The sequence below is a fragment of the Mus musculus genome, chromosome 9 (genome assembly GCF_000001635.26).
Source record: "Mus musculus strain C57BL/6J chromosome 9, GRCm38.p6 C57BL/6J".
Lineage (NCBI taxonomy): Eukaryota > Metazoa > Chordata > Mammalia > Rodentia > Muridae > Mus > Mus musculus.
Window position 1 is genome coordinate 78,423,708 of NC_000075.6, and position 19,566 is coordinate 78,443,273.

The following is a 19,566-nucleotide window of genomic DNA, read 5'->3' on the forward strand; positions in this document are numbered from 1 at the left end:
TGTATCCTGCCTTTCCCTCCTTGAGTGCTGAGATTACAGGCATGCATGCACCACCACTCACATTCCTGCCAATTCAAATGTCTTTCCCTTTTGGTGCCCTTTGAACTGTAGCAGTTACACTCCCTTATGTAAGAGGAGTGTATTCAAAGACCCCCAGAAGATGCTTAAAACTGGATAATCCTGAACCAAATGTGTGCTGTTCCTATATATACACGTATGTGATAAAGTTACATGACTGGTGGTTAGTGTTGTTCGCTTGACAGAATCTGGAATCACTAGGAGGCAAGCCTCCAGTTACAGCTGTTCCAGATTAATTAGATTGGTTAGTCTCTTGACCAGGTCTGTGAGGAATTAGTTGGGTTTATTGAGGTAGGAGACCAGCCTTACAGGAGGACAGCAGTATTCTGTGGGCTTGGGCCCTGGATTGCATGAAGAGGAATCTAGCTGAACATGAACATTGATGCTCTGTCTCTTAATTGCAAATGCAGCGTGACCAGCTGCTTCATATACCTGCAAGGAAGTCCTGCCATGATGAACTATACCCTTGCAACTATGAGGCAAAATAAACTCCAAATATTTTATCATAGCAACAGAAAAAGTAAATGAGAGGCACAGTCAAGATTTATGGTATGCAGTGTTGGTGCACATGTATATTCAGGTGCATGTGCCTGTGAAGGCTAAAGGAGAACATTGGGAATTATCCTCTATCACTCTCTCTTATTTATTCATTTATTTAATGTGCATTGGTGTTTTGCCTGGATATATGTCCGTGTGAGGATGTCAGGTCCCCTGGAACTGGAGTTACAGTTGTGAGTTGCCTATTGAACCCCGGTCCTCTGAAAGAGCAGCCAGTACTCTAAACTGCTGAGCCATCTTTCCAGCCCCCTACCTTATTTTTTGAAACAGGGTGTCTCAGTAAACCTGAAGTTCATCATTTTGGCTAGACTGACTGCTCAGTAAGTTCCTGGGACACCTGTCTCCACCTCCAACACAGGTTACAGTCAAGGCCAGCTTCTGTGTAAGTAGTGAGTATTTGAAGTCAGATCCTCTTGCTTTCATAGCCAGAAATCTTACCCCTGAACCACCCCCCTTAACCCTTTTTTATTTTTTGGTTTGGTTTTTGTTGTCAGGGTTTTTAAAATTTACTATTGTCTGCATGTGTATGTCATGCATGCATACCACTCCACACATGGTAGAAGGTCAAAGAACAACTTCATACAGTTGGTTCTCTCCTTTCACATTTATGTGGGCTCTAGGGATTGAACTTGGGTCACCAGACTGGCACAGCAAGCACCTTTATCTGCTGAGCCATCATCTTACACAGCCTCACAGCTGCTGGAGGTACCATGCCTATTGGGAGGATGAGTTGCAGTGAGGCAAGGATCAAAGCTAGGGCTTCCCATGTTCTAGACAGGTGCTTAATGAGCTGCCTCACCAGCTTTATCATTTTTTAAAAAGATTTATTTATTTATATGAGTACACTGTAGCTGCCTTCAGACACACCAGAAGAGGTCATCAGATGGTTGTGAGCCACCATGTGGGTGCTGGAAATTGAACTCAGGACCTCTGGAAGAGCAGTCAGTGCTCTTAACCACTGAGCCATCTCTCCAGCCCCTCGTCATCATCTTAAATTCTGCTGGAAATACGACTGCAGATTCTCTGTAGACATAGCCTCTCCAGGAATCTGTTTCCCGTCCAAACCTGTTCAAGCTGTAGTCATCCCTGCAGTTAATGGCTCAGAAGGACTTGTTTCAGGGCCCCCTTGCTGCAGTGTTCTTAGGGCCTGACTACTTAATGGGACACACATTTCCAATGAAACATGTTTTCTGTTGATGTTTCCCACCAACAAATTTAAAACCTTTTCCATCTTTTTTTTTTTTTTTTTTTGGTATTTTGAGACAGGGTTTCTCTGTGTAGCCCTGGCTGTCCTGGAACTCTCTTTGTAGACCAGGTTGGCCTCGAACTCAGAAATCCGCCTGCCTCTGCCTCCCACGTGCTGGGATTAAAGGCGTGCGCCACCACGCTTGGCAAAACCTCTTCCATCTTAACGGAGCACTTATGCACAGTTGAGTCATTGTAGCAAAACTAGCACATTTTTCCCTTTCTTCATAATTCCACAGATCCATTGTTACTGTAAATGTTAGAAATGTGTGGATATTAGTTTTCCTTATTGAGATAATTTCACTTAAATTATTTTTATGTGAATGGATGTTTAGCCTGCATATATATATTTGTATATCCCATGTGTACAGGGCACATGGAAGCCAAATGAGGGTCAGATCCCTTGAGACTAGATTTATATACCTAGGGCTGGAGTTACAGACCACTGTGGGTGCAAAGACTTGAACCAAAGTCCTCTGGAAGATCAGCCAGTACTTTAGCCACCTCTCCAGCCCCCATTTCACTTGTTTAAAAGCATTGCTACCTTTCTCTTTGGCAGACACAGGTCAGTAATGCTGGGACTCTTGCATGTTGGAGCCATTACGAAGCAACACCAAGGCTTAACACAAGGACTGCAATGACAACAATTTGATGACTAATGTGCAATTGTGAGAACTGGGGAGATGGTCAGTGCTTTGGAGCACTTGTTGCTCTTGCAGAGGACTCAGGTTCAATTCCCAGCACTGACATAGCGGCCCAAGCACCTGTAATTCCAGTTCTGGGGAAATTGACACCCTCACATGACCTTCATAGGCATGTATGCATACATACATACATTAAGGCAAAACACTAGTACACAAGGAATCTAAAAAAATTTTTTGTTTTTGTTTTGTTTTGTTTTTTGAGATAGGGTTTCTCTGTGTAGCCCTGGCTGTCCTGGAACTCACTCTGTAGACCAGGCTGGCCTCAAACTCAGGAATCTGCCTGCCTCTGCCTCCCAAGTGCTGGGATTAAAGGCGTGTGCCACCACTGCCTGGCAAAATCTAAAAAATGTAAGGGTGCCATTCTGTAAGTTTAGGGTAGCATATTCAGCATGGATATGGTGGACAAAGGAATGATACTTGCCCTAGTAAGGTGTGAGCAGGTCACTGTGGGTAGCATAGGATGGTACAAGACTCTAGCAAGCCACACAGAACAGAATGCAACTTGAAACATACTTTTTTTTTTTTTTTGAGTTTTTCACTTTATGTTTTTGGACCATGGTTGACTGTATCAGAAATCATGGAAAACAAAATTGCAGTTAAGTGGCCTTATTGTATACAACCATTAAAAGCTGAGTATAGTGACAGTGACCTGCTTCTCTGAGAGTGACAACTGTACATTCCAGTCACTGGGTAGCTTCTATCATTTTGTCTTCTAGAACATGCATCCAAGTACTGAGATGATCTGGGAACAATCGGAACTCCAATAACCTTCCTTTAAAAACAAAATGCATTTTAAAGTGGCAAAGCGCTTGGCCAGCATCTGTGGGGTTCCAGGTTCATAGCAGAAAAAAAGGGGGGGAACCCCAAAACCCTGATCCATTACATTGAAGATGAATTGACAACATTGGAGCTAGGAAGTTGGCTTCGTAGTCAGGAGTATACTTGCTGGGAAAGGATTACTCAATGATTAAGAACACTGGCTGGCCGTGAGTTGGGAGTGGGTGGGTGGGAGAGGGGGTATGGGAGAGGGGGGTTCCAGAGGGGACGGGAAATGGGATACCTTTTGAAATGTAAATACATAAAATATCCAAAAAAAAAAAAAAAAGTTAAAAAAAAAAGACACTGCCTGAACCGGAGTCTCTGTCATCCAGAGCTACTGCTGGTCCCGTGGCTCCCCGCCACCCCGTCTCGGGCCGTGTCGCCCTCCCCACCCAATGGAGGCCCAATATGAGTGAGTACTCAACATATTTCCGGGCGGTACCACTGCCGGGGGGGGGGGGGCGGGGAGCGCTGCCTCAACGTGACCATCTATCTGTACCGAGGGGAGACAGTTCACTTCCTGCGGGTCCTGCGCTGTCGCTGCCCGGGCGACACGAGTCTGGCGGTTGGGAGGGCATGGGCTTGGCATTCCAAGGAGCCTGGATCGAGTTGGCGAGTTGGCGACTGCCCTGGCCGTCCTGGCCTCGGTCAGCGCCAGAGGAGGGCTGCCAGGGCACTGGCAACCAGGATGCTGAGCCCCTGGGGTGGGGTAGGGGGAAAGGTGTGTGTGGGGGGGCGGGGGGGTTGTTTCGAGGCTGCAGTCCCCTTCTCCCTCACGACCCCAGGCCTTGCTACCTCTTGGGGAGCAACCACGCTTCCTGTGGAAGAACGGATGTATCCACAGATGAGGTATGCCCCCACTCACCCGGTTCACTGGATTGACTGCCCCCAGAGATTCCCAAGGTCAAGACTGTAGTGTGGAAGCACCAGGCACCAGAAGTCAGAGATCTAGGCTACCTGCGCTTGCTATGGACTCGATCTCCTGGGGAGACTTTCCATGGGGAACAGAGTGCCTTCAAGGCCCGAGTTAGCACCCTCCTGACACTACTACCCCCTCCAGTTCTGAAATGCCCGTAGTTCACTGTGGCTGGAAAACACTTGACCATGTTCAAGGTGCTGATCTCTTCCCACAAAGTGCACTCGGTCTGGGATATCCGAATCCTCCCCGGCTTTAACGCCAGTTATCTGCCTGTCATGCCTTGGTGGCTCTGTGCTGCCACAGTGTCTGTCAGCAGTCTGGGGGAAGTCTCCATGGGCTCCTTCTGTGGGCTTCCTGGTATCTCTGGTTACTTCCCCCTGTCCATTTAGTGCCCTGGAGGAACACAACTTCCTGTTTCAGCTGAGATGGTTCAGTTGAGCAGCCCCCTCTGGAGATCTTGAGGTCTCCTTGATTGCCGTGGTTCAGTGGTCCACAGCAAAGCTGCCCTTCACCCGGAACATCCACACTCACTTCTGCCTAGAGTACCCCTGCTTCGTGGTGACTGCTTCTTGTGAATCCCATGTTCAGACCTACGAGCGTTTCCCTCGAAACGTAGCACGTCCCCTACAAGCTGCTCAGCAACCTCCAAGACTTCCTTGCTGTGAGGCTTGTGTGGACCACGGAACACATACAGGCTGGAAAGCATATGGCCATGCTGACAGCCCTAGTCTCCACACTCCTCAATCACCTTAGCTTCTCCGGTCAGGGCAGCACACTTAACTTTCAGTGTGGCCTTCCAGGCCCTAAGGACAGGACCAGTCAGGACTCTTAGCTCTAGAGAGGAAATAAATGTCTTAGGTAGCACTAGAAAGCTGGGCACCGGGAACCCAGTCCAACCTGGGTCTGAGAAGGACTGCATCTTCCTACCCAGCTGAGCCAGCACAGGAAACTGAAGCTCTAGTTCACTGCCAGTGTGCCCCACCCTCTGCCTGAGGCCTGGCCCCTGCCTCAAAGAGCTGCCCCAGCCTCCTGCTGTCCAAGACTTGGTGGAGAGGCACCAGGCCAGCATGGATCATTCTCACTCTTCCTCCCACCCACAGCCTTCCGGGAGCCACCTCATGAGGTAAGGGACCAGGACTGATGTCAGTCTGATCAAGAAGGGAGTTGGGGTGAGGAGCAGGCCACGGAGTGGGGATGCTATACCCCCACAGAGTCCACAGTCTCTGTCTTCTTCCAGGTTGGGCAGTGTGATAGAACGCATGGCCCTGTGGTCTCCCCTGATGGTCATCCCCTCTACCTGCCCCAGGTCAAGGCTGTGCTTTCCCTAGACAAAATTGTCAAGAGTGTAATGTTCTGGTGGTGGAGCCCTGTAGTGTCTGCTCAGCTCCTGACACCCTAAGACACCCCCACCCCCACCCCCACCACCGTAGGGCTCCCTGTTTCTAGGCTGCATTTCCCACTGTGGGCAGGGAAGCCCTGACCTGGTGAGGGATGAGGGCAGAAGCTGTGAAACAGGCCATGTGGCTGAGGCTCAGCTGAGAGTGTCCCCTAAATTCTTGGGGGAGGGGCAAGGTGGAGAGGGCTGGCCTCACCCCAGCAGGGCAAGGGGTGCAGGAGCTCTCTTGCTCCAATCCTTCACTTTGTTCCAAGTTTACAGAGTATTCTCATTCCCTCTCTCCTCTCTGCCTCTGAAATCCCTTTGCACCCACCTGCAGGGCTGAGATTAGAGGGTGGGAGTGGTGAAGGGATCCACAACAGTGGCAGTGACTCTCCTCTCTCAGGAGTTGGGGACATAGCTAGGTGGCCACTGTCATGTTTTATGTTGGCAGCCTGAAGCGTTTTTAAGTTCTGTTTTCTTGTTTTGTTTTTGTCTGTTCCTGTAACTTATTTTCTGACTACATCTTCCGGCTGAAGTAAAACTATTAAAAGCTGTAGGAGAAAAAGAAGAAGAAAAAGAACAACACTGGCTGTTCTTGCAGAGGACCTAAGTTCACCACTGAACATTTCAAATGGATAAAACTGTGGTGGGTACAATATATCTCAATAAAGTTGTCCCTTAAAGTCTGCTTCTAAAAGCAGACAGAACAATAAGGAAATAGTTATCCAAAATCTAAGCATGAGTTGAACTCACAAGAGCAATGCAAGCCCAGTGTGGCAGCACACAAATGTTGATGAGGCTGGGGCAAGAGGAGCTGGAATTCAAGGCCTGTGCTTTCTTTTTTTTTTTTTTTTATTTTATTTAGATGCTGGGAACTGAATCCAGGGCTAAGACACATTCGAAAATGTTAAATAGAGCTTAGATTTTTTTTTCCCTTGGGGGTGGGGGGTGGGGGGGCTGGGGAGGTGGTGGGAGGAGGGGGACCAATGTCTGGCATTCTACATGTTAATTGACCTCAGAACTCTCCTCATGTTGACACTCTTTCTCTGATGTTTAAACCCAGTAGTTGTTGAGAACAAGGCACAAACTCTAAGACTGATACATTCAACTACATTAAAACATTTAAATCTTATTTATTGAGAGATACTTTTAAAAAGTGAAGACAACATACATGGCAGACATTATTTGTTACACAGGGAACAGCTACAGACCACTGGAAAAGGCTCCTGCAACAACCCATGCAACAAAGTACTCAAAAAGAGGAAATGAGCATCAGCTGCCCCTGGGGAACGCTGCTTGGATGCAGACGAGAGTATCCTCTGTCCCACACCCATCTCGCTGCGCTGTATCATTGCTTTTGTAAAAACACGTATAGAATAAAGATAAAAATAAATTACATGCTCCTGCACACATGATAAAGTACCTGAGGGAGAGCTGACGGAGTACACAATCCTCCCTTCTACCTTAGGACAGAGGAGGCGGCAGTGCATTTCTTGTGTTTGAACAAATTCTAAATCAACTATTTCCAATACAATCTCTCACAACCTTCTGCGGATTCTACTAGGTGAGTATACTCATTAAGCTCTTAATGAGTCTCACTGGGGAAAGTTTTTATTTGTTTTCCCTTTCTAATACGGCAAGGTTTTTGTTTTTATCTTTAGTATTTCATTTTTGTTATACTCTTTATGTGTGAGTGAATTATGAGAAACTGAGTATTAAATAATTATATCCATTTTAGTCAGTGCTATGAACATCTGAATTTTTTTTTTTCTTTTCGAGACAGGGTTTCTGTGTGTAGCTCTGGCTGTCCTGGAACTCACTTTGTAGACCAGGGTGGCCTCGAACTCAGAAATCCTCCTGCCTCTGCCTCCCAAGTGCTGGGATTAAAGGCATGCTGCCCAGCTTTTTTTTTTTTTTTTTTTTTTTGAATTATTTTATTCACATTTTGGGGGTTCTTATTTTGTACTCAAAGAGAACATCAGCCATTTAATAGACACACTAGCCATATGGGGTGTGTGTCAAGGAGTTGGGGAGGGGGGCAGATTTCATGAGAGCGTCAAGAAGCACAACATACCAAAAAAAAATCCTCCGTAAATTCTGACAATCCTAAAGAGGAAAAATAGAAAAAGAAAATGTACCCTTTTGAGTCAGGACAGGTGAGCAGACCCAGGCCAAACTCATAGGGATTCACAGTGACTCCTAGGGACGGCTTTTGGCTCTTGGTGTTTTGTTTTGTTTTTTTAAACAAGATTGTATTTTATATCCCAGGCTGGCCTTGCATTCATGGCAACCGTCACATCTCAGCTTCTCAAGTGCCAGGATTATAATGAAGTGCTAGCACACTTATCATATTATGGGGTCAGATTATAATTTCATTTTCTTTTTGTGCTCTTAAAAAATAGTGTCAGTGTGTGTGTGTGTGTGTCGTGGTCAAACTAGATTCCCTGGAACCAGAGTTACAGTTGTGCCTGCCACTGGATGCTGGGAACCAACCCAGGCCCTCCGGAAGAGCAATAAGTGCTGTTAACGATTGAACTTTGTTTTAAGCAGGTTTCGTGTACCTCAGGCTATGCCTGAACTAAAAATATAGCTAAGAACCACACTGGACTATTTTTCTGCCTCCACTTCCATGGTGGTTTGAATATGCTCCGCGCAGGGTGTGGCACTACGAGGACGAGTGGCTTTATCGGAGTAGGTGTAACACTGTTGGAGGAAGTGTGTCACCGCCATAGAGGTGGGCTTTTAAGACTCTCCTCTTGGCCATGTGGGTGGCAGTCTGCTACCCGCTTCCTTTGGATGAAGATGTAGAACTCTCAGCTACTTCTCCAGTGCTCTGCCCTCCTGGATGCTGCCACGCTTCCTGCTATGATGACAACAGACTAAATCTCCGAACCTATAAACCAGCCTCAATGAAATGCTGGCCCTTATAAAAGTTGCCTTGGTCATGGTGTCTGTTCATAGCAGTAAAACCCAAACAAAGAAAAGTTCTCAAGTACTGAAACTACAGGCAAGTGACTTACATCACTTTAACCCAATTTGATTTCAGAAGGCAATGTCAGGCTGGGAAGATGGCTCAGTCACTATAGTACTTGCTTTGCAAGCGTGAGGACTTGAGTTGAGACCGCTAGCAACAATGTAAAAGCTGAATAGGTGATGTCCATCTGTCATCCCAGAGTTGGGGCAGCAGAGGCAGCTGAATCCCAGGAGTTCACTGGCTAATCAGCCCGGACACCTCCCTGAGCTCAAAAAAGTGAAGTGTGCCACCTAATGGTGGCATAGGCCTTTAATCCCTGCATTCCAATGGCAGAAGCAGGCAGATCTCTTTGTTCAAGACCAGCCTGGTCTACAGAGGGAGTTACAAGACAGCCAGGACTACACAGAAACCATGTCTTGAAATCACCACTCTTCCCACCACCCCCAAAAGTGAAGTATGACTGAAGAAGACGCCTGGCATCAATCGACATCTGACCTAAAACCCCACAGACACACATTATAACATATAACACAAATACAGTTTCAAAGCTTGTCAAAAATTGGAAACCCATTATTTCTTTCATATTCAATTTTCTTCGATAGAAATTCTTTACTTTTTCGGTCAATTAGTTCTTGAGAGAATAGATTGAACTTTGGAATAAAATAATGATCCAGTTTCTCTGTCCTGAGGCACTCAAGAAAGAATGCTAACAACTTATCGAAGCAGGAGCTGAGGTTCCTGGGGTCCCACTGACTGTCCTGCGGGTCCTGGGTCCACATGTGAAAGATGGCAGTTTTCACATGGTAGGAACAGAATGCATCCAGCTCTTGAAACTCTTTTTTCAACTGTTCCAAAAGGTATTTCATTAATTTTAAACATTCTTTTCTGTTAAATAAGAAAGAAGATACTCATTTTTACTTACTTACAACTGTCTCTTTTGAGACAGGGTCTCTCTATGTAACCCTGGCTTTCCTGGGACACAAGAGATCCACCCGTCCCTGTTTCCCAAGAACAAGTGCTGGAATTAAAGATGTGCGCCACCTTGTCTGTCTCTTTTTCTTTTTTAAACATACTTTCTTCTTTTCTTCCAATTTTTTAAGGCAGGGTCTCATTAGCTCAGGTTGGCCATAAACTCATCATGTAGCAGGGGCTGGCCTTTGGCTCCTAACTCTGCTCTGCCTCTCAAGTGCTAGGAATAGTGTACACTACCATACTTGGGTCAATGCCACTTCCTTTTTTTTAATTTATTTTTTAAATTTTTAAAAATTTAAAAAAAAATTTTAAAGATTTTCTTTATTATTATATGTAAGTACACTGTAGCTGTCTTCAGACACCCCAGAAGAGGGCATCAGATCTCATTATGGATAGTTGTGGTTGCTAGGATTTGAACTCAGGACCTTCGGAAGAACAGTCAGTGCTCTTAACCACTGAGCCATCTCTAGGCCCCCATTGTCACTTCTTAATGGTGTATATTCTAGGAAGAAAAATGACCCACTTAGTGTATTTCAAGTGTGGCCAGTCAGTTCCTAATAGCACACTGCTATTCATCCCATAGCAGTCACCACTATCCGGTAAGAGTCATTCTTTGGTCTCTTCGCCTTTTATGACAATACTCTACTCAATCAGCCAGGTGTAGTGCACATGCCTCCAGTCCCAGCACTTGGGAGGCTGAGGCTGGAAGATCACAATGAGTTCAAGGTTGATACTGGCTACAGAGTTCAAGACCAGCCTGGCCTCTACAGGGAGATCCCAGGAATATATATTCCTCCTCCGCCTTCTTCCCTTCCTCCCTCTTGATCTCTACCCAAAATCATCCACCCCCAAACCACCCTTCTCCCAACCCAGCCCAGGAATAATCATCCCCACACCGAGCTATTGTGCCAAGGAAGCATTAACTGGCATCTGGGTAGCTGGCCATTAAGGACATTACCTGCAGCATTTTGCTCCGGAAGATTCACAGCATGTTTTCTCTATCCCGTGATTATTCAAAATGTACTTTTCAGTGTGAGAGAAAGAGAGGCGCCAGGTCTCTCCTTAATTTCAGAAAGAAAAACAGAAAGTTGTCTCACTAAATGCAGCCGCATGTAAACAACACGATAGCTAAGTCTAGATCCTAGACTAAAATATCCTGAAGAAGTTTAAGAAAAAGACAGACCGCCCGACGGTGGTGGCGCAGGCCTTTAATCCCAGCACTTGGGAGGCAGAGGTAGGTGGATTTCTGAGTTCGAAGCCAGCCTGGTCTACAAAGTGAGTTCCAGGACAGCCAGGGCTATACAGAGAAACTTTGTCTTGAAAAATAAACAAAAACAAAAAAACAAAAAAACAACAACAACAAAAAAAAACAAAACAAAAAGAAAAAAGAAAAAGACAGACCAAAAGCAGTGAACGGATAGACAAAGTAATTACTAAAGTAAATATCAGACAGCAACAGTAGACTTAAATGGGGACAGACAGAGATCAGAACTTAATATTCTTAGCGAAGATCAGACATAATTTCACATATATTAGGCATATTGCATCACATTATTTTTGTTAGACTTTGCTTCTCCAATGGTTTAACCTTTCAAGGAGCTTTGCTGTGCACAGATTGAGGACTACAAGAGGCTACAAAACAAGCACAAGGCCACACAGCTGGTCCAGGGGAAGCCCCGGGACTCAGAACCACAGTGGACCGGGTTCAAGGCAGCACTGTCTTCACTTACAAAGAAGCAAACGTTAGATGCAGAGACTTGTAAGACATATGAAAGTGGAGTCATTATTGTTGCTGTGGCTTGGAAGTTATTCTGAGACAGGGTCTCATGTCACCCAGCTTGGTCTGAAACTCACTATGGAGCAGAGATGACCTGAAACCCCCGTTCCTTCTGCCTCTGCCTGCGCCCTTCTCAAGTGAGACTGCCACACATTTCTCAGTCTGAGCTGGCCACACTCACGCTGTAGTCTGTTTAGCCTGATGGCTCTCGAAATGCCAGCACCTCAGAGGACTGCTCATCTACTGTCTTTGCACATGACACTACTGAGCCGTTTCCACCCTTCCCATTAATCTTTACATTTAACAAACCTTGAAAACTATTTCCATCCTTTGCATTCTTGGGTACGAGATAAAACGGCTCTCGTCTTAGATTGGTCCTCACTTTTGTGCCCAGCCAGCCTTGAATAGGTAGTCCTTCTTTGGTACTAATAGGCCAGCTGCCTTTTGACTCCAAAGCCAGAATTATATCCACAGAGATTTCTTCAGGGTTCCTGATAAGAAGTGTTACAGCAGGGCTTCCTGGTTTTTCCTTCTCCACACTGACATCTATATCTGTTTACACACAGTGAAGCAAAGAAAGGGTTGATCCATTTTCTCTGGAAATACGAGAAAGTAACAGAACCATAATTTAAAATCTATACCCTAAGCCCTAATTAACATTAGCTGCAATATAGAACTACACCCCAGGAAACAGTGTTTTACCATGTAACTAAGTTACTATCTGGAGACGCTGTCAAGAGTCTATCTAGAATCTGTGGAAGCACTCCTAAAGACTTTGGGCTTGGGAGGGTGTAGCTGGTCTTTGCTACTTTGTGGATTCTCCTTTTTCCCATCTTTTATCTCCACATTTCACCCCCTATCACTAGGTAGGAGAGAAAGAAGGAGAAAAAGAAGGAGAGGAGAGGAGAGGGGAGGGGAGGGGAGGGAAGGGGAGGGGAGGGGAGGGGAGGGAGGGAGGGGAAGGGAGGGGAAGGGAGGGGAAGGGAGGGGAAGGGAGGGGAGGGGAGAGGAGATCTCTAAATCTAATTTCGTTTTGTTTCTTCTTTGAACACAGCTACTAACAAACCACAGCCAACCCCCCTTGAATAACCAACAACCACTCCCATGGGACTCTAGCATTTATATACCCTCTGAAAAGCTCCCAGAATTCCCAACATCACACAATCGCAGAAACTAACTGTAGCTAGCAAAACCATGCCTCTGCTGGAGCATGAGGCAAATCAGAGTAGGCTGCTTCGGACTGTCCTAAGCAGCCCCGTATCCCCAATACCTGGGACAAAAACAAAAACACATTCTATTTCTGTATTTTTTTAAGAACCCAAAATTCAAAATTTTTCACTACAGGAGTGCTGTAATTACATTTTTCACTTAGAATTTTAAATGGTACTTTGGAGAAAAGCCAGCCAAAGTTGCCACAAAGCGGCCGGGATGAGAGTAGCTACAGTCCAGCACAGTGGCAGTGAGAATCGAGAAACAGTGCAAGTAAGAGCAATTACAGAGGTTCAAATAGGGTCTCAGAGGTAGCGCTTGCTCAATATTGCACAAGATCGTGAGTTCAACCCCTAGTATCACCCCCAATACATTTACAGGGCCAACGTGGGCAGTATAATATCTCTAAGTAAGCAGCCACATGAATAGTCTCAAATCAATAGAACTGGGAAGGGCACTGAGCCTCTGAGCCAAGGAGGGAAGGCTTTAGATCTGACTCCACCAGGTCCATCCTATAAAATGGTTGATGTTGAGGAAAGACTGGACCGAAATGAAGTTCAGCATGGGTGCTGGTGTACCATTTCATTCATGAGGCAGAGACAGGCAGATTTCTGTTAAGTTCAAGGCCAGCCTAGTCGACACAGTAACCAGTACATAGGTCGGCCAGGGTTCCATCTTGAGATCCAGTTTCAAAAGACGGATGGATGAACAAACAGACAGATAGCAGGAGCTGTAGATGCCCAAGTGGAGACAGCCCCAGGGTAAGTCGTGCGGTCAGTTCAGGAAGCTTTGGGAGGTGGCAGCAGACTGCTCCAAGGAAAGACTTCTGGGAGCACCCACAGAAGGGGGAGAGAGAAGTTGGGGAGAGCAATGGAGAGAGATGGGGGGATGGGGTCAGAGGAAATCAGCAGAGCAGCAAAAGGCAGCACCAGATCTGCAAGACTCAAACCCCCAAATCTCACCTTTGATTTCTTTAACTTCTTCTTTAATGATTTTCCTAAACTTTGACAGCATCTTGGTAGCTGATAATACTTCCCCTTCTAAGAAATGACTCAGCGGATTTCCTCGTGGAATTCTTTTGAATTTCACAAGATAGAAAGCACCTGTTTCATAATATTCTTGTAGCTCAATCCTGGGGACTTCCAGTTTAAACATAACATCAAATTCATTAGGAGCAGAAATCTAAGGAATAGATAGCAAAAAACATTGAAACAGTTCTAAATAACCGCTTTCGCGCCCCCCCCCCCTGAAATGTTCGCTTGACACTCCACAGTGAAAAGCTGGATTCCCAGTATGAATTCCTTTTCAGAACAGGACCAGAACACCTTGTAGAGGCCCTCAATTTTTCTTGTTTTAAGACAAGCAATCACATATGTTTTATTTGTTTTAAGACCGGGTCTTGCTTTGTAGACCAGGCTGGCCTGGAATGTACCACATAGCCAAGGCTAGGCTTAAACTCAAAGTTGGTTCCCAGCACCCTATCAGGCAGCTCACAGCCACCTGTAACTAAAGTGCCAGGTGACACAACATCCTCTTCTGGCCTGCACGGGTTCCTGTACATAGGGTGCCTATAAACTCACACATACACATAAATAACATATAAGTAAATATTTTTTAAATAAACTAAAAGTTTTCCACAAAAAGAACTCTAGTCTTAGACTGCTTCTTTGGTATACTGTTCCAACACAGGGGGAAATATATATATGTAATTTATACATAATTTACATATAAAAATCCCAGGAATAGGGGTTAATTTCCTAATTCTGGAGATAAAAACAGGTAGAGTTCTCTAAGTCGAGGGCAGCAGCTTGGTCTATTTAGTGAATTTCTTTCACCTGTGGCTTCATAGTGAGACTCTATCTCAAAAAACAAAAAACAAACAAAGACAGTCACCAAAAACATTTTTTAAAATAAAATTAAAAACCTTGTGATGGGGCTGGGGAGATGGCTCAGTGGGTAAGAGCACTGACTGCTCTTCCAAAGGTCCTGAGTTCAAATCCCAGCAACCACATGGTGGCTCACAACCATCTATAATGAGATCTGACGCCCTCTTCTGGTGTGCCTGAGGATAGATACAGTGTACTTACATATAATAAATAAATAAATAACCTTGTGATGTTACCTTTTATATCACAAAATACACATGCCTGCCACAGTGGTCACAGAAATGGGTTTTGAGGCTGGCATGGGAACACTCACCTGTAATCTGAGCCCTTGGAAGACTGAGGTAAGAGAATCACAAGTTTGAGAAGCTGGCCTGGGCTACACAGTAAAATTCTGTTTAAAAATGAAACAACAATAAAAATCCTTTTTCGAGTTTTCAACAATCACCGTAGCAATCACAATAAATACTTTTCCTATATTAAATAACACAGAGAGCTCAGTTGGTAGACTATTTTGCTTAGCATGAATGAAGTCCTGGGTTCAATGCTGAGAACTGTATAAACTGGTTAGGATGATGGTATGATACCAGCTCTAGAGAGGTAAAGTCGGGAGGGCCATCCTTGGCTACACAGTGAGTTAGAGGCCAGCCTGGGATACTTGAGATGCTGTCATAAAATAAAATAGCAGAGTAGAATAAAGTAAATAAAAATACCACACAGCATTCATTAGTTTGAGCTGTGCTTTTAAACATTACTCATTTATTTATGTGAGTGTTTTGCCACGGATGTGCCTAGTGCTTGTGTAAACCTGAAGAAAGTGTTGGATCCCTGGAACGAGAGTCACAGATCATTTTGAACTCCCATGCAGTTGCTGGGAACCGAACCCTCGTCCTCTGGAAGAGCAGCCAGTATCCTTAACTTCTGAGCTATCTCTCCTCCCTCCACTTGGTTTTTACTCCATCTGTACCTCATTTGCATTCCCTTGCTAGCACATTTAAAGAGTTGGTTTTAGTTTATTGTTTTTCTTTTTAGTTTATTGGTTTTGTGTCTAGTAGACTTGCTAGCTCACTGGCCGTTTTAATAGCTTATACGTAATTATGTCATCTGTGCATAATAGTTTTTTGCCCCTTTGCCGATCTTACTCATTCAGTTTCTTTTGCTTGATGTTTTGCAGTGGGTATGCGCACTAGTTTTTATAACACATTCATATTGCACGTTGTTGTGGCTCATTCTTTTATTTGGTTTGGTTTGAAACAGCGTCTCGATAGAGCCATAGCTGTCTTGGGACTCTCTCTATGTAAACCACGCTAGCCTCAAACTCACAAAGATTCACCTGCCTCTGCCTCCCTGCTGGGATGGGTTACCACATCATTTGAATGAAACCACTACATTTTCCTTTATTTCTTACAATTCTCACTAGTGTTGCACAGGATTAGCCTCTGGGACACACTGCCACCTACTGAGATTCAGGCCCTGGACAATCAGCTGAGGTGCATATTTAACATGCCAAAGTGGCCCTGGCCACCAGGTTCTCCCAGCATCCTTCAGTCCCTACCTGACAGGCAAACCGTGTAACATAATAGTCACCCACTTGGTATTAACTTTGGAGACCTTACATTGTTTGCACTTGCTAGAACTTAGTTTTTGTCTTCTGAAAATTATGGCTATGCTCTATGTCTTAAAAAGGTATTTCATTTTAATATTACAGGTACAGTTTAGAAGAGGTAACTAAACTGTAAGAGGTTAAAAAAAAAACAGACAGTGACTGTTTAACTCAGATACCAGATACGATTAGTCTGCACTAGCTCTTCAAGCTCATTTGCCCACCTGCACATGTTTTTAAGGTTAAACCTAGGACTGGCAACTAGAAACAAGCAAAGTTTGTCTATTCCAGTATGCTTTAGATTGACAGATGGTCCTCAGGCACTTCAGAGACCTGCTGAATCTGGCATTTAAGAGGCTTAAACTTACCATGACAAACAGAAACTCCTAAATCCTGGCAGTGACCACCTCAAGGTCGCCAAGAAGATCCTGGCATATCGGTAAAGGACTCCACCTAGCTTGTACTACACTAATCACCAAGAAAGACTGCCACATTGCCTTGCCCAGGCTAGGGCCAGCCTGAACCATGGACAAACAGGACACCAGAGAGTTAATTGTCCATGCTGCCTAAGACAAGGTGAGGTCTGTCTCTCCCATGTTCCTCCTCCACAGGAAAAGCCTCTCATAGTCTGGACCAAATGGCCAAAGACTGCCTCTGCACAAGGTGCCATGGAGGCCACAGAGCCTGGGACAATTGTTTAGGTAGTAGACTTTAGACTCGCCTCGGTCGTTTTAGTTGATATATAGGCCATTTTTGGATTATTGTTCCTGCTTACTTAGGTAAATTTTATCCTTCTCAGGTCTCTGAAGACTTTGAAGACCAATGAGAGAAGTAACTTTTTACTATTTCTTACTAAAGGAACTCACTTTACAGTGAGTGTTCCCGCCAGTGTCTCATGGTGATTTTGAACAGAAAAACAGTTTACAGTTTATGTAAGGTCTGAGGCTAGGAAAGCGTCTAAGAAAGTGCGCGAGGAAATAGCAAGGTGTTCTGAGGTTGCTAAAGGTAAGGTATGAAGGTTGGAGGTCGTGAAAACCTTGAATGCTAAGGAAAGTGAGCTAAGGGAGAAGGAAAATGCTTCAGATCTCTTCCCCTTCCCTCCCGTTCCCTCCCCTCGCTGTGCTATCATTGTGGTGAGACCTCAAAGTTCAGAGTTTAACATGGAACAGTGGTAAAACTAACACTTCTAATATTTATCTCTTTTTGTAAACTTAAAAAGATACTTCTAAGCTTCAGGGCATCCACTCGAATCCACTTCTCACAGGTCAAATTGACTCCAGATAAGTACTGCCAATCAATAACCTGCTTCCCTCCCCTACCTGTGTATTCCTGAGGGGGGATCTAGTCCCCTTTCCCTGGTCCTGGGAGCCCCACCCCAACTACCAAGACCATGGGCCTAAAGGTTTCAAATGTACACCCAAGAAAATTTCTTTTTCTCCCTAACCTCCTTAACTTTATCTTCTGCTCCTATCTGTTATTAGCATCCCAAATCCAGAACAGTCCCACAACCTGGACAGCAAGTTACACAGCCTGCTCTTCTCAGACTTGGTCAGCATTCCAGTTTTGAACCCCTTCCCTGATCATGGCACCCCAATGTCAGCAAAGTAGCCATAGACAATTGCGAGGCCCCTTATTCATTTATTATCAACAAAAGGCTGAGGTGTCTGGATTCAGATCCAGGTGCGCATTTAACCAAAGCCGACCTGGCCTCCAGGTTCTCCCAGGTCCCTCAGTCCCTACCTGTTACAGAGCATGGCTAGCATACTTCAGCCTCTGCCCTGAACCTTTCAGCCAAGGGGCTGGGCTTCCCCTCCGCCAGAAGCAGCTCTTCTCTATATAATGTGGGCATTTTGTGCGCTCTCTCTCGCTCTCGCTCTCTCTCTCTCCCTTCCTTCCCTCCCTTCCTTCTCCCTCTCCCTTTCTCCCCTCTTCTCTCTTCTCTCTCTTCCTCCTTCTCTACCCAACTCTGCCTCTCTGTATGTTCTCTCTCCCTGCGTGGGCACACTCTTTCTCTCTCTCTCTCTTCCCTCTTCCCTCTGTCTCCCTCCCCACAGTGACTACCCTGGCCTTTTTCTTAGGACCAGTGAACCTGCCCAAGAGCAGCTTTCTAATAAACCTGCCTTAATATATTTTAATTTGGCTTGAATTGGCTCATTTCACTAGCAGAGAATAGCTATCACCATCATCTTCAGGAACTCAGCCGGGCCTACTCTCCGAAGAGCATTAGAGGTAGGCTTGTAGATGACGTTCGCTCATAGGGGGTGCGACAATGTCAACGGACCCTCACTTGAGTACCCAGCCACCTCTCCCAATTAGTTGTATACAATTCTGCCCTAATTGCAGGCGGTCCCAAAGTCTCAGGGATGGACTAGATTCAATCTAGAGGCTATAGTTGGGGAAGGATTAATAAAGATGACTCCCCTGCGACTACTTTAAGGTCACCTGTCCCATCCCTCCAAAGCAAACTAACTAGCTATCAATATTGCTTGCTGTGAGCTAACTGGATGAATTAAAAAAAAAAAAAAAAGACTGGGGTGTTCCAAGGGAGGGGGGCCCTAAGAGTGTGGGACCCCCAAACAGCTGAGGAGGCAAGTGAGGAGTGGGGCCGGAGCCCCTCCAGCAGGTCTTGACGCTCACCTTCACATGTTCATAGTAGCTGCCAGTGTTCAGCTGCTCCACACCTTTGAACTCCGACTCCCGTTTCTGCATTCTGCGCAGCAGGCGTTCCACAACTTTATTCACCGTCTCGGCCGCCTCCGAGATATCTTTGCGTTTCAATCTCAATTTGTCCAGCACCTTCTTTAGCTTGTCCGGTTCCTTCCTGGACCCTCGCGGCGCTCTGGGCTGCCCGGTGGAGCGCGCGCCCCTTCTGTGGCTAGGTCCCCTTACGACTTTCCGCGCCTCGGGATCCGCGGGCGGCTGGGGCTCCCGTACGGCGGGCAGCTCCGGATCCAGGATGGCCTGCTGCTGGGGCACCCGGACGGCAGGCCGCGCGGTGGCTCCTGCCGCGTCCATGGCCGAGGGCTGTGCATCTTTGGTGAGCTCAGTGGCCCTTGCTGGATGCACTCGGGGCCCTGGGGCACGTGGCTTCTCCGTGGTGTCCCCGTCACGCTCCGCCCGCCGCGATCGAGCCCCCCTTTGCGGGCCGCAGCTTTCCGCGTGGGCCCTGGTCCTGCTGGGCTGCGTCGGGGCGCGCTTCGCGGACGGCTTCTTAGCGCGTGGCGCCGTCGTCCTTCTACGCGGATCTTCCATATCTGCCGCTCTTCGGTCCGGGAAAGAATAAATCGACTTCGAAGAAAGGCCGCGAAAAGGGGAACTCTCAGTGGCCGCTGGAAATGAAACTTAAATATATGGCGGGAACGTAGCCGGTCAGTATCCGCCGCGAGCAGGCGCAGGAGCACGCGTGAAGTCAGCGCCAGGAAGAGGCGGTCCAAGAGATGCGAACTT

General features: G+C 46.1%; 1 protein-coding gene and 1 pseudogene across 2 annotated transcripts; one reads left to right on the forward strand and one right to left on the reverse strand.

The window, feature by feature from the left end:
• Positions 3,747-6,281, forward strand: Gm8093 (predicted gene 8093; annotated as a pseudogene).
• Cgas (cyclic GMP-AMP synthase) lies at positions 6,811-19,530 on the reverse strand. Of its 2 annotated transcripts, none has more exons than NR_125721.1 (5): positions 18,757-19,530; positions 13,596-13,815; positions 11,734-12,020; positions 10,606-10,708; positions 6,811-9,560 (listed from the first exon to the last, which is right to left on the reverse strand). NR_125721.1 is itself a non-coding variant. In NM_173386.5 (5 exons), the coding sequence occupies exons 1-5, from the start codon at positions 19,369-19,371 to the stop codon at positions 9,218-9,220; spliced, it is 1,524 nt and encodes a 507-aa protein (NP_775562.2). In that variant the 5' UTR covers positions 19,372-19,530; the 3' UTR covers positions 6,811-9,217. The 2 variants fall into 2 exon arrangements, 1 of the variants encoding a protein (NP_775562.2); NM_173386.5 differs by having other exon boundaries at positions 11,734-11,976.
• Between the last annotated feature and the right edge of the window lie 36 nt (positions 19,531-19,566).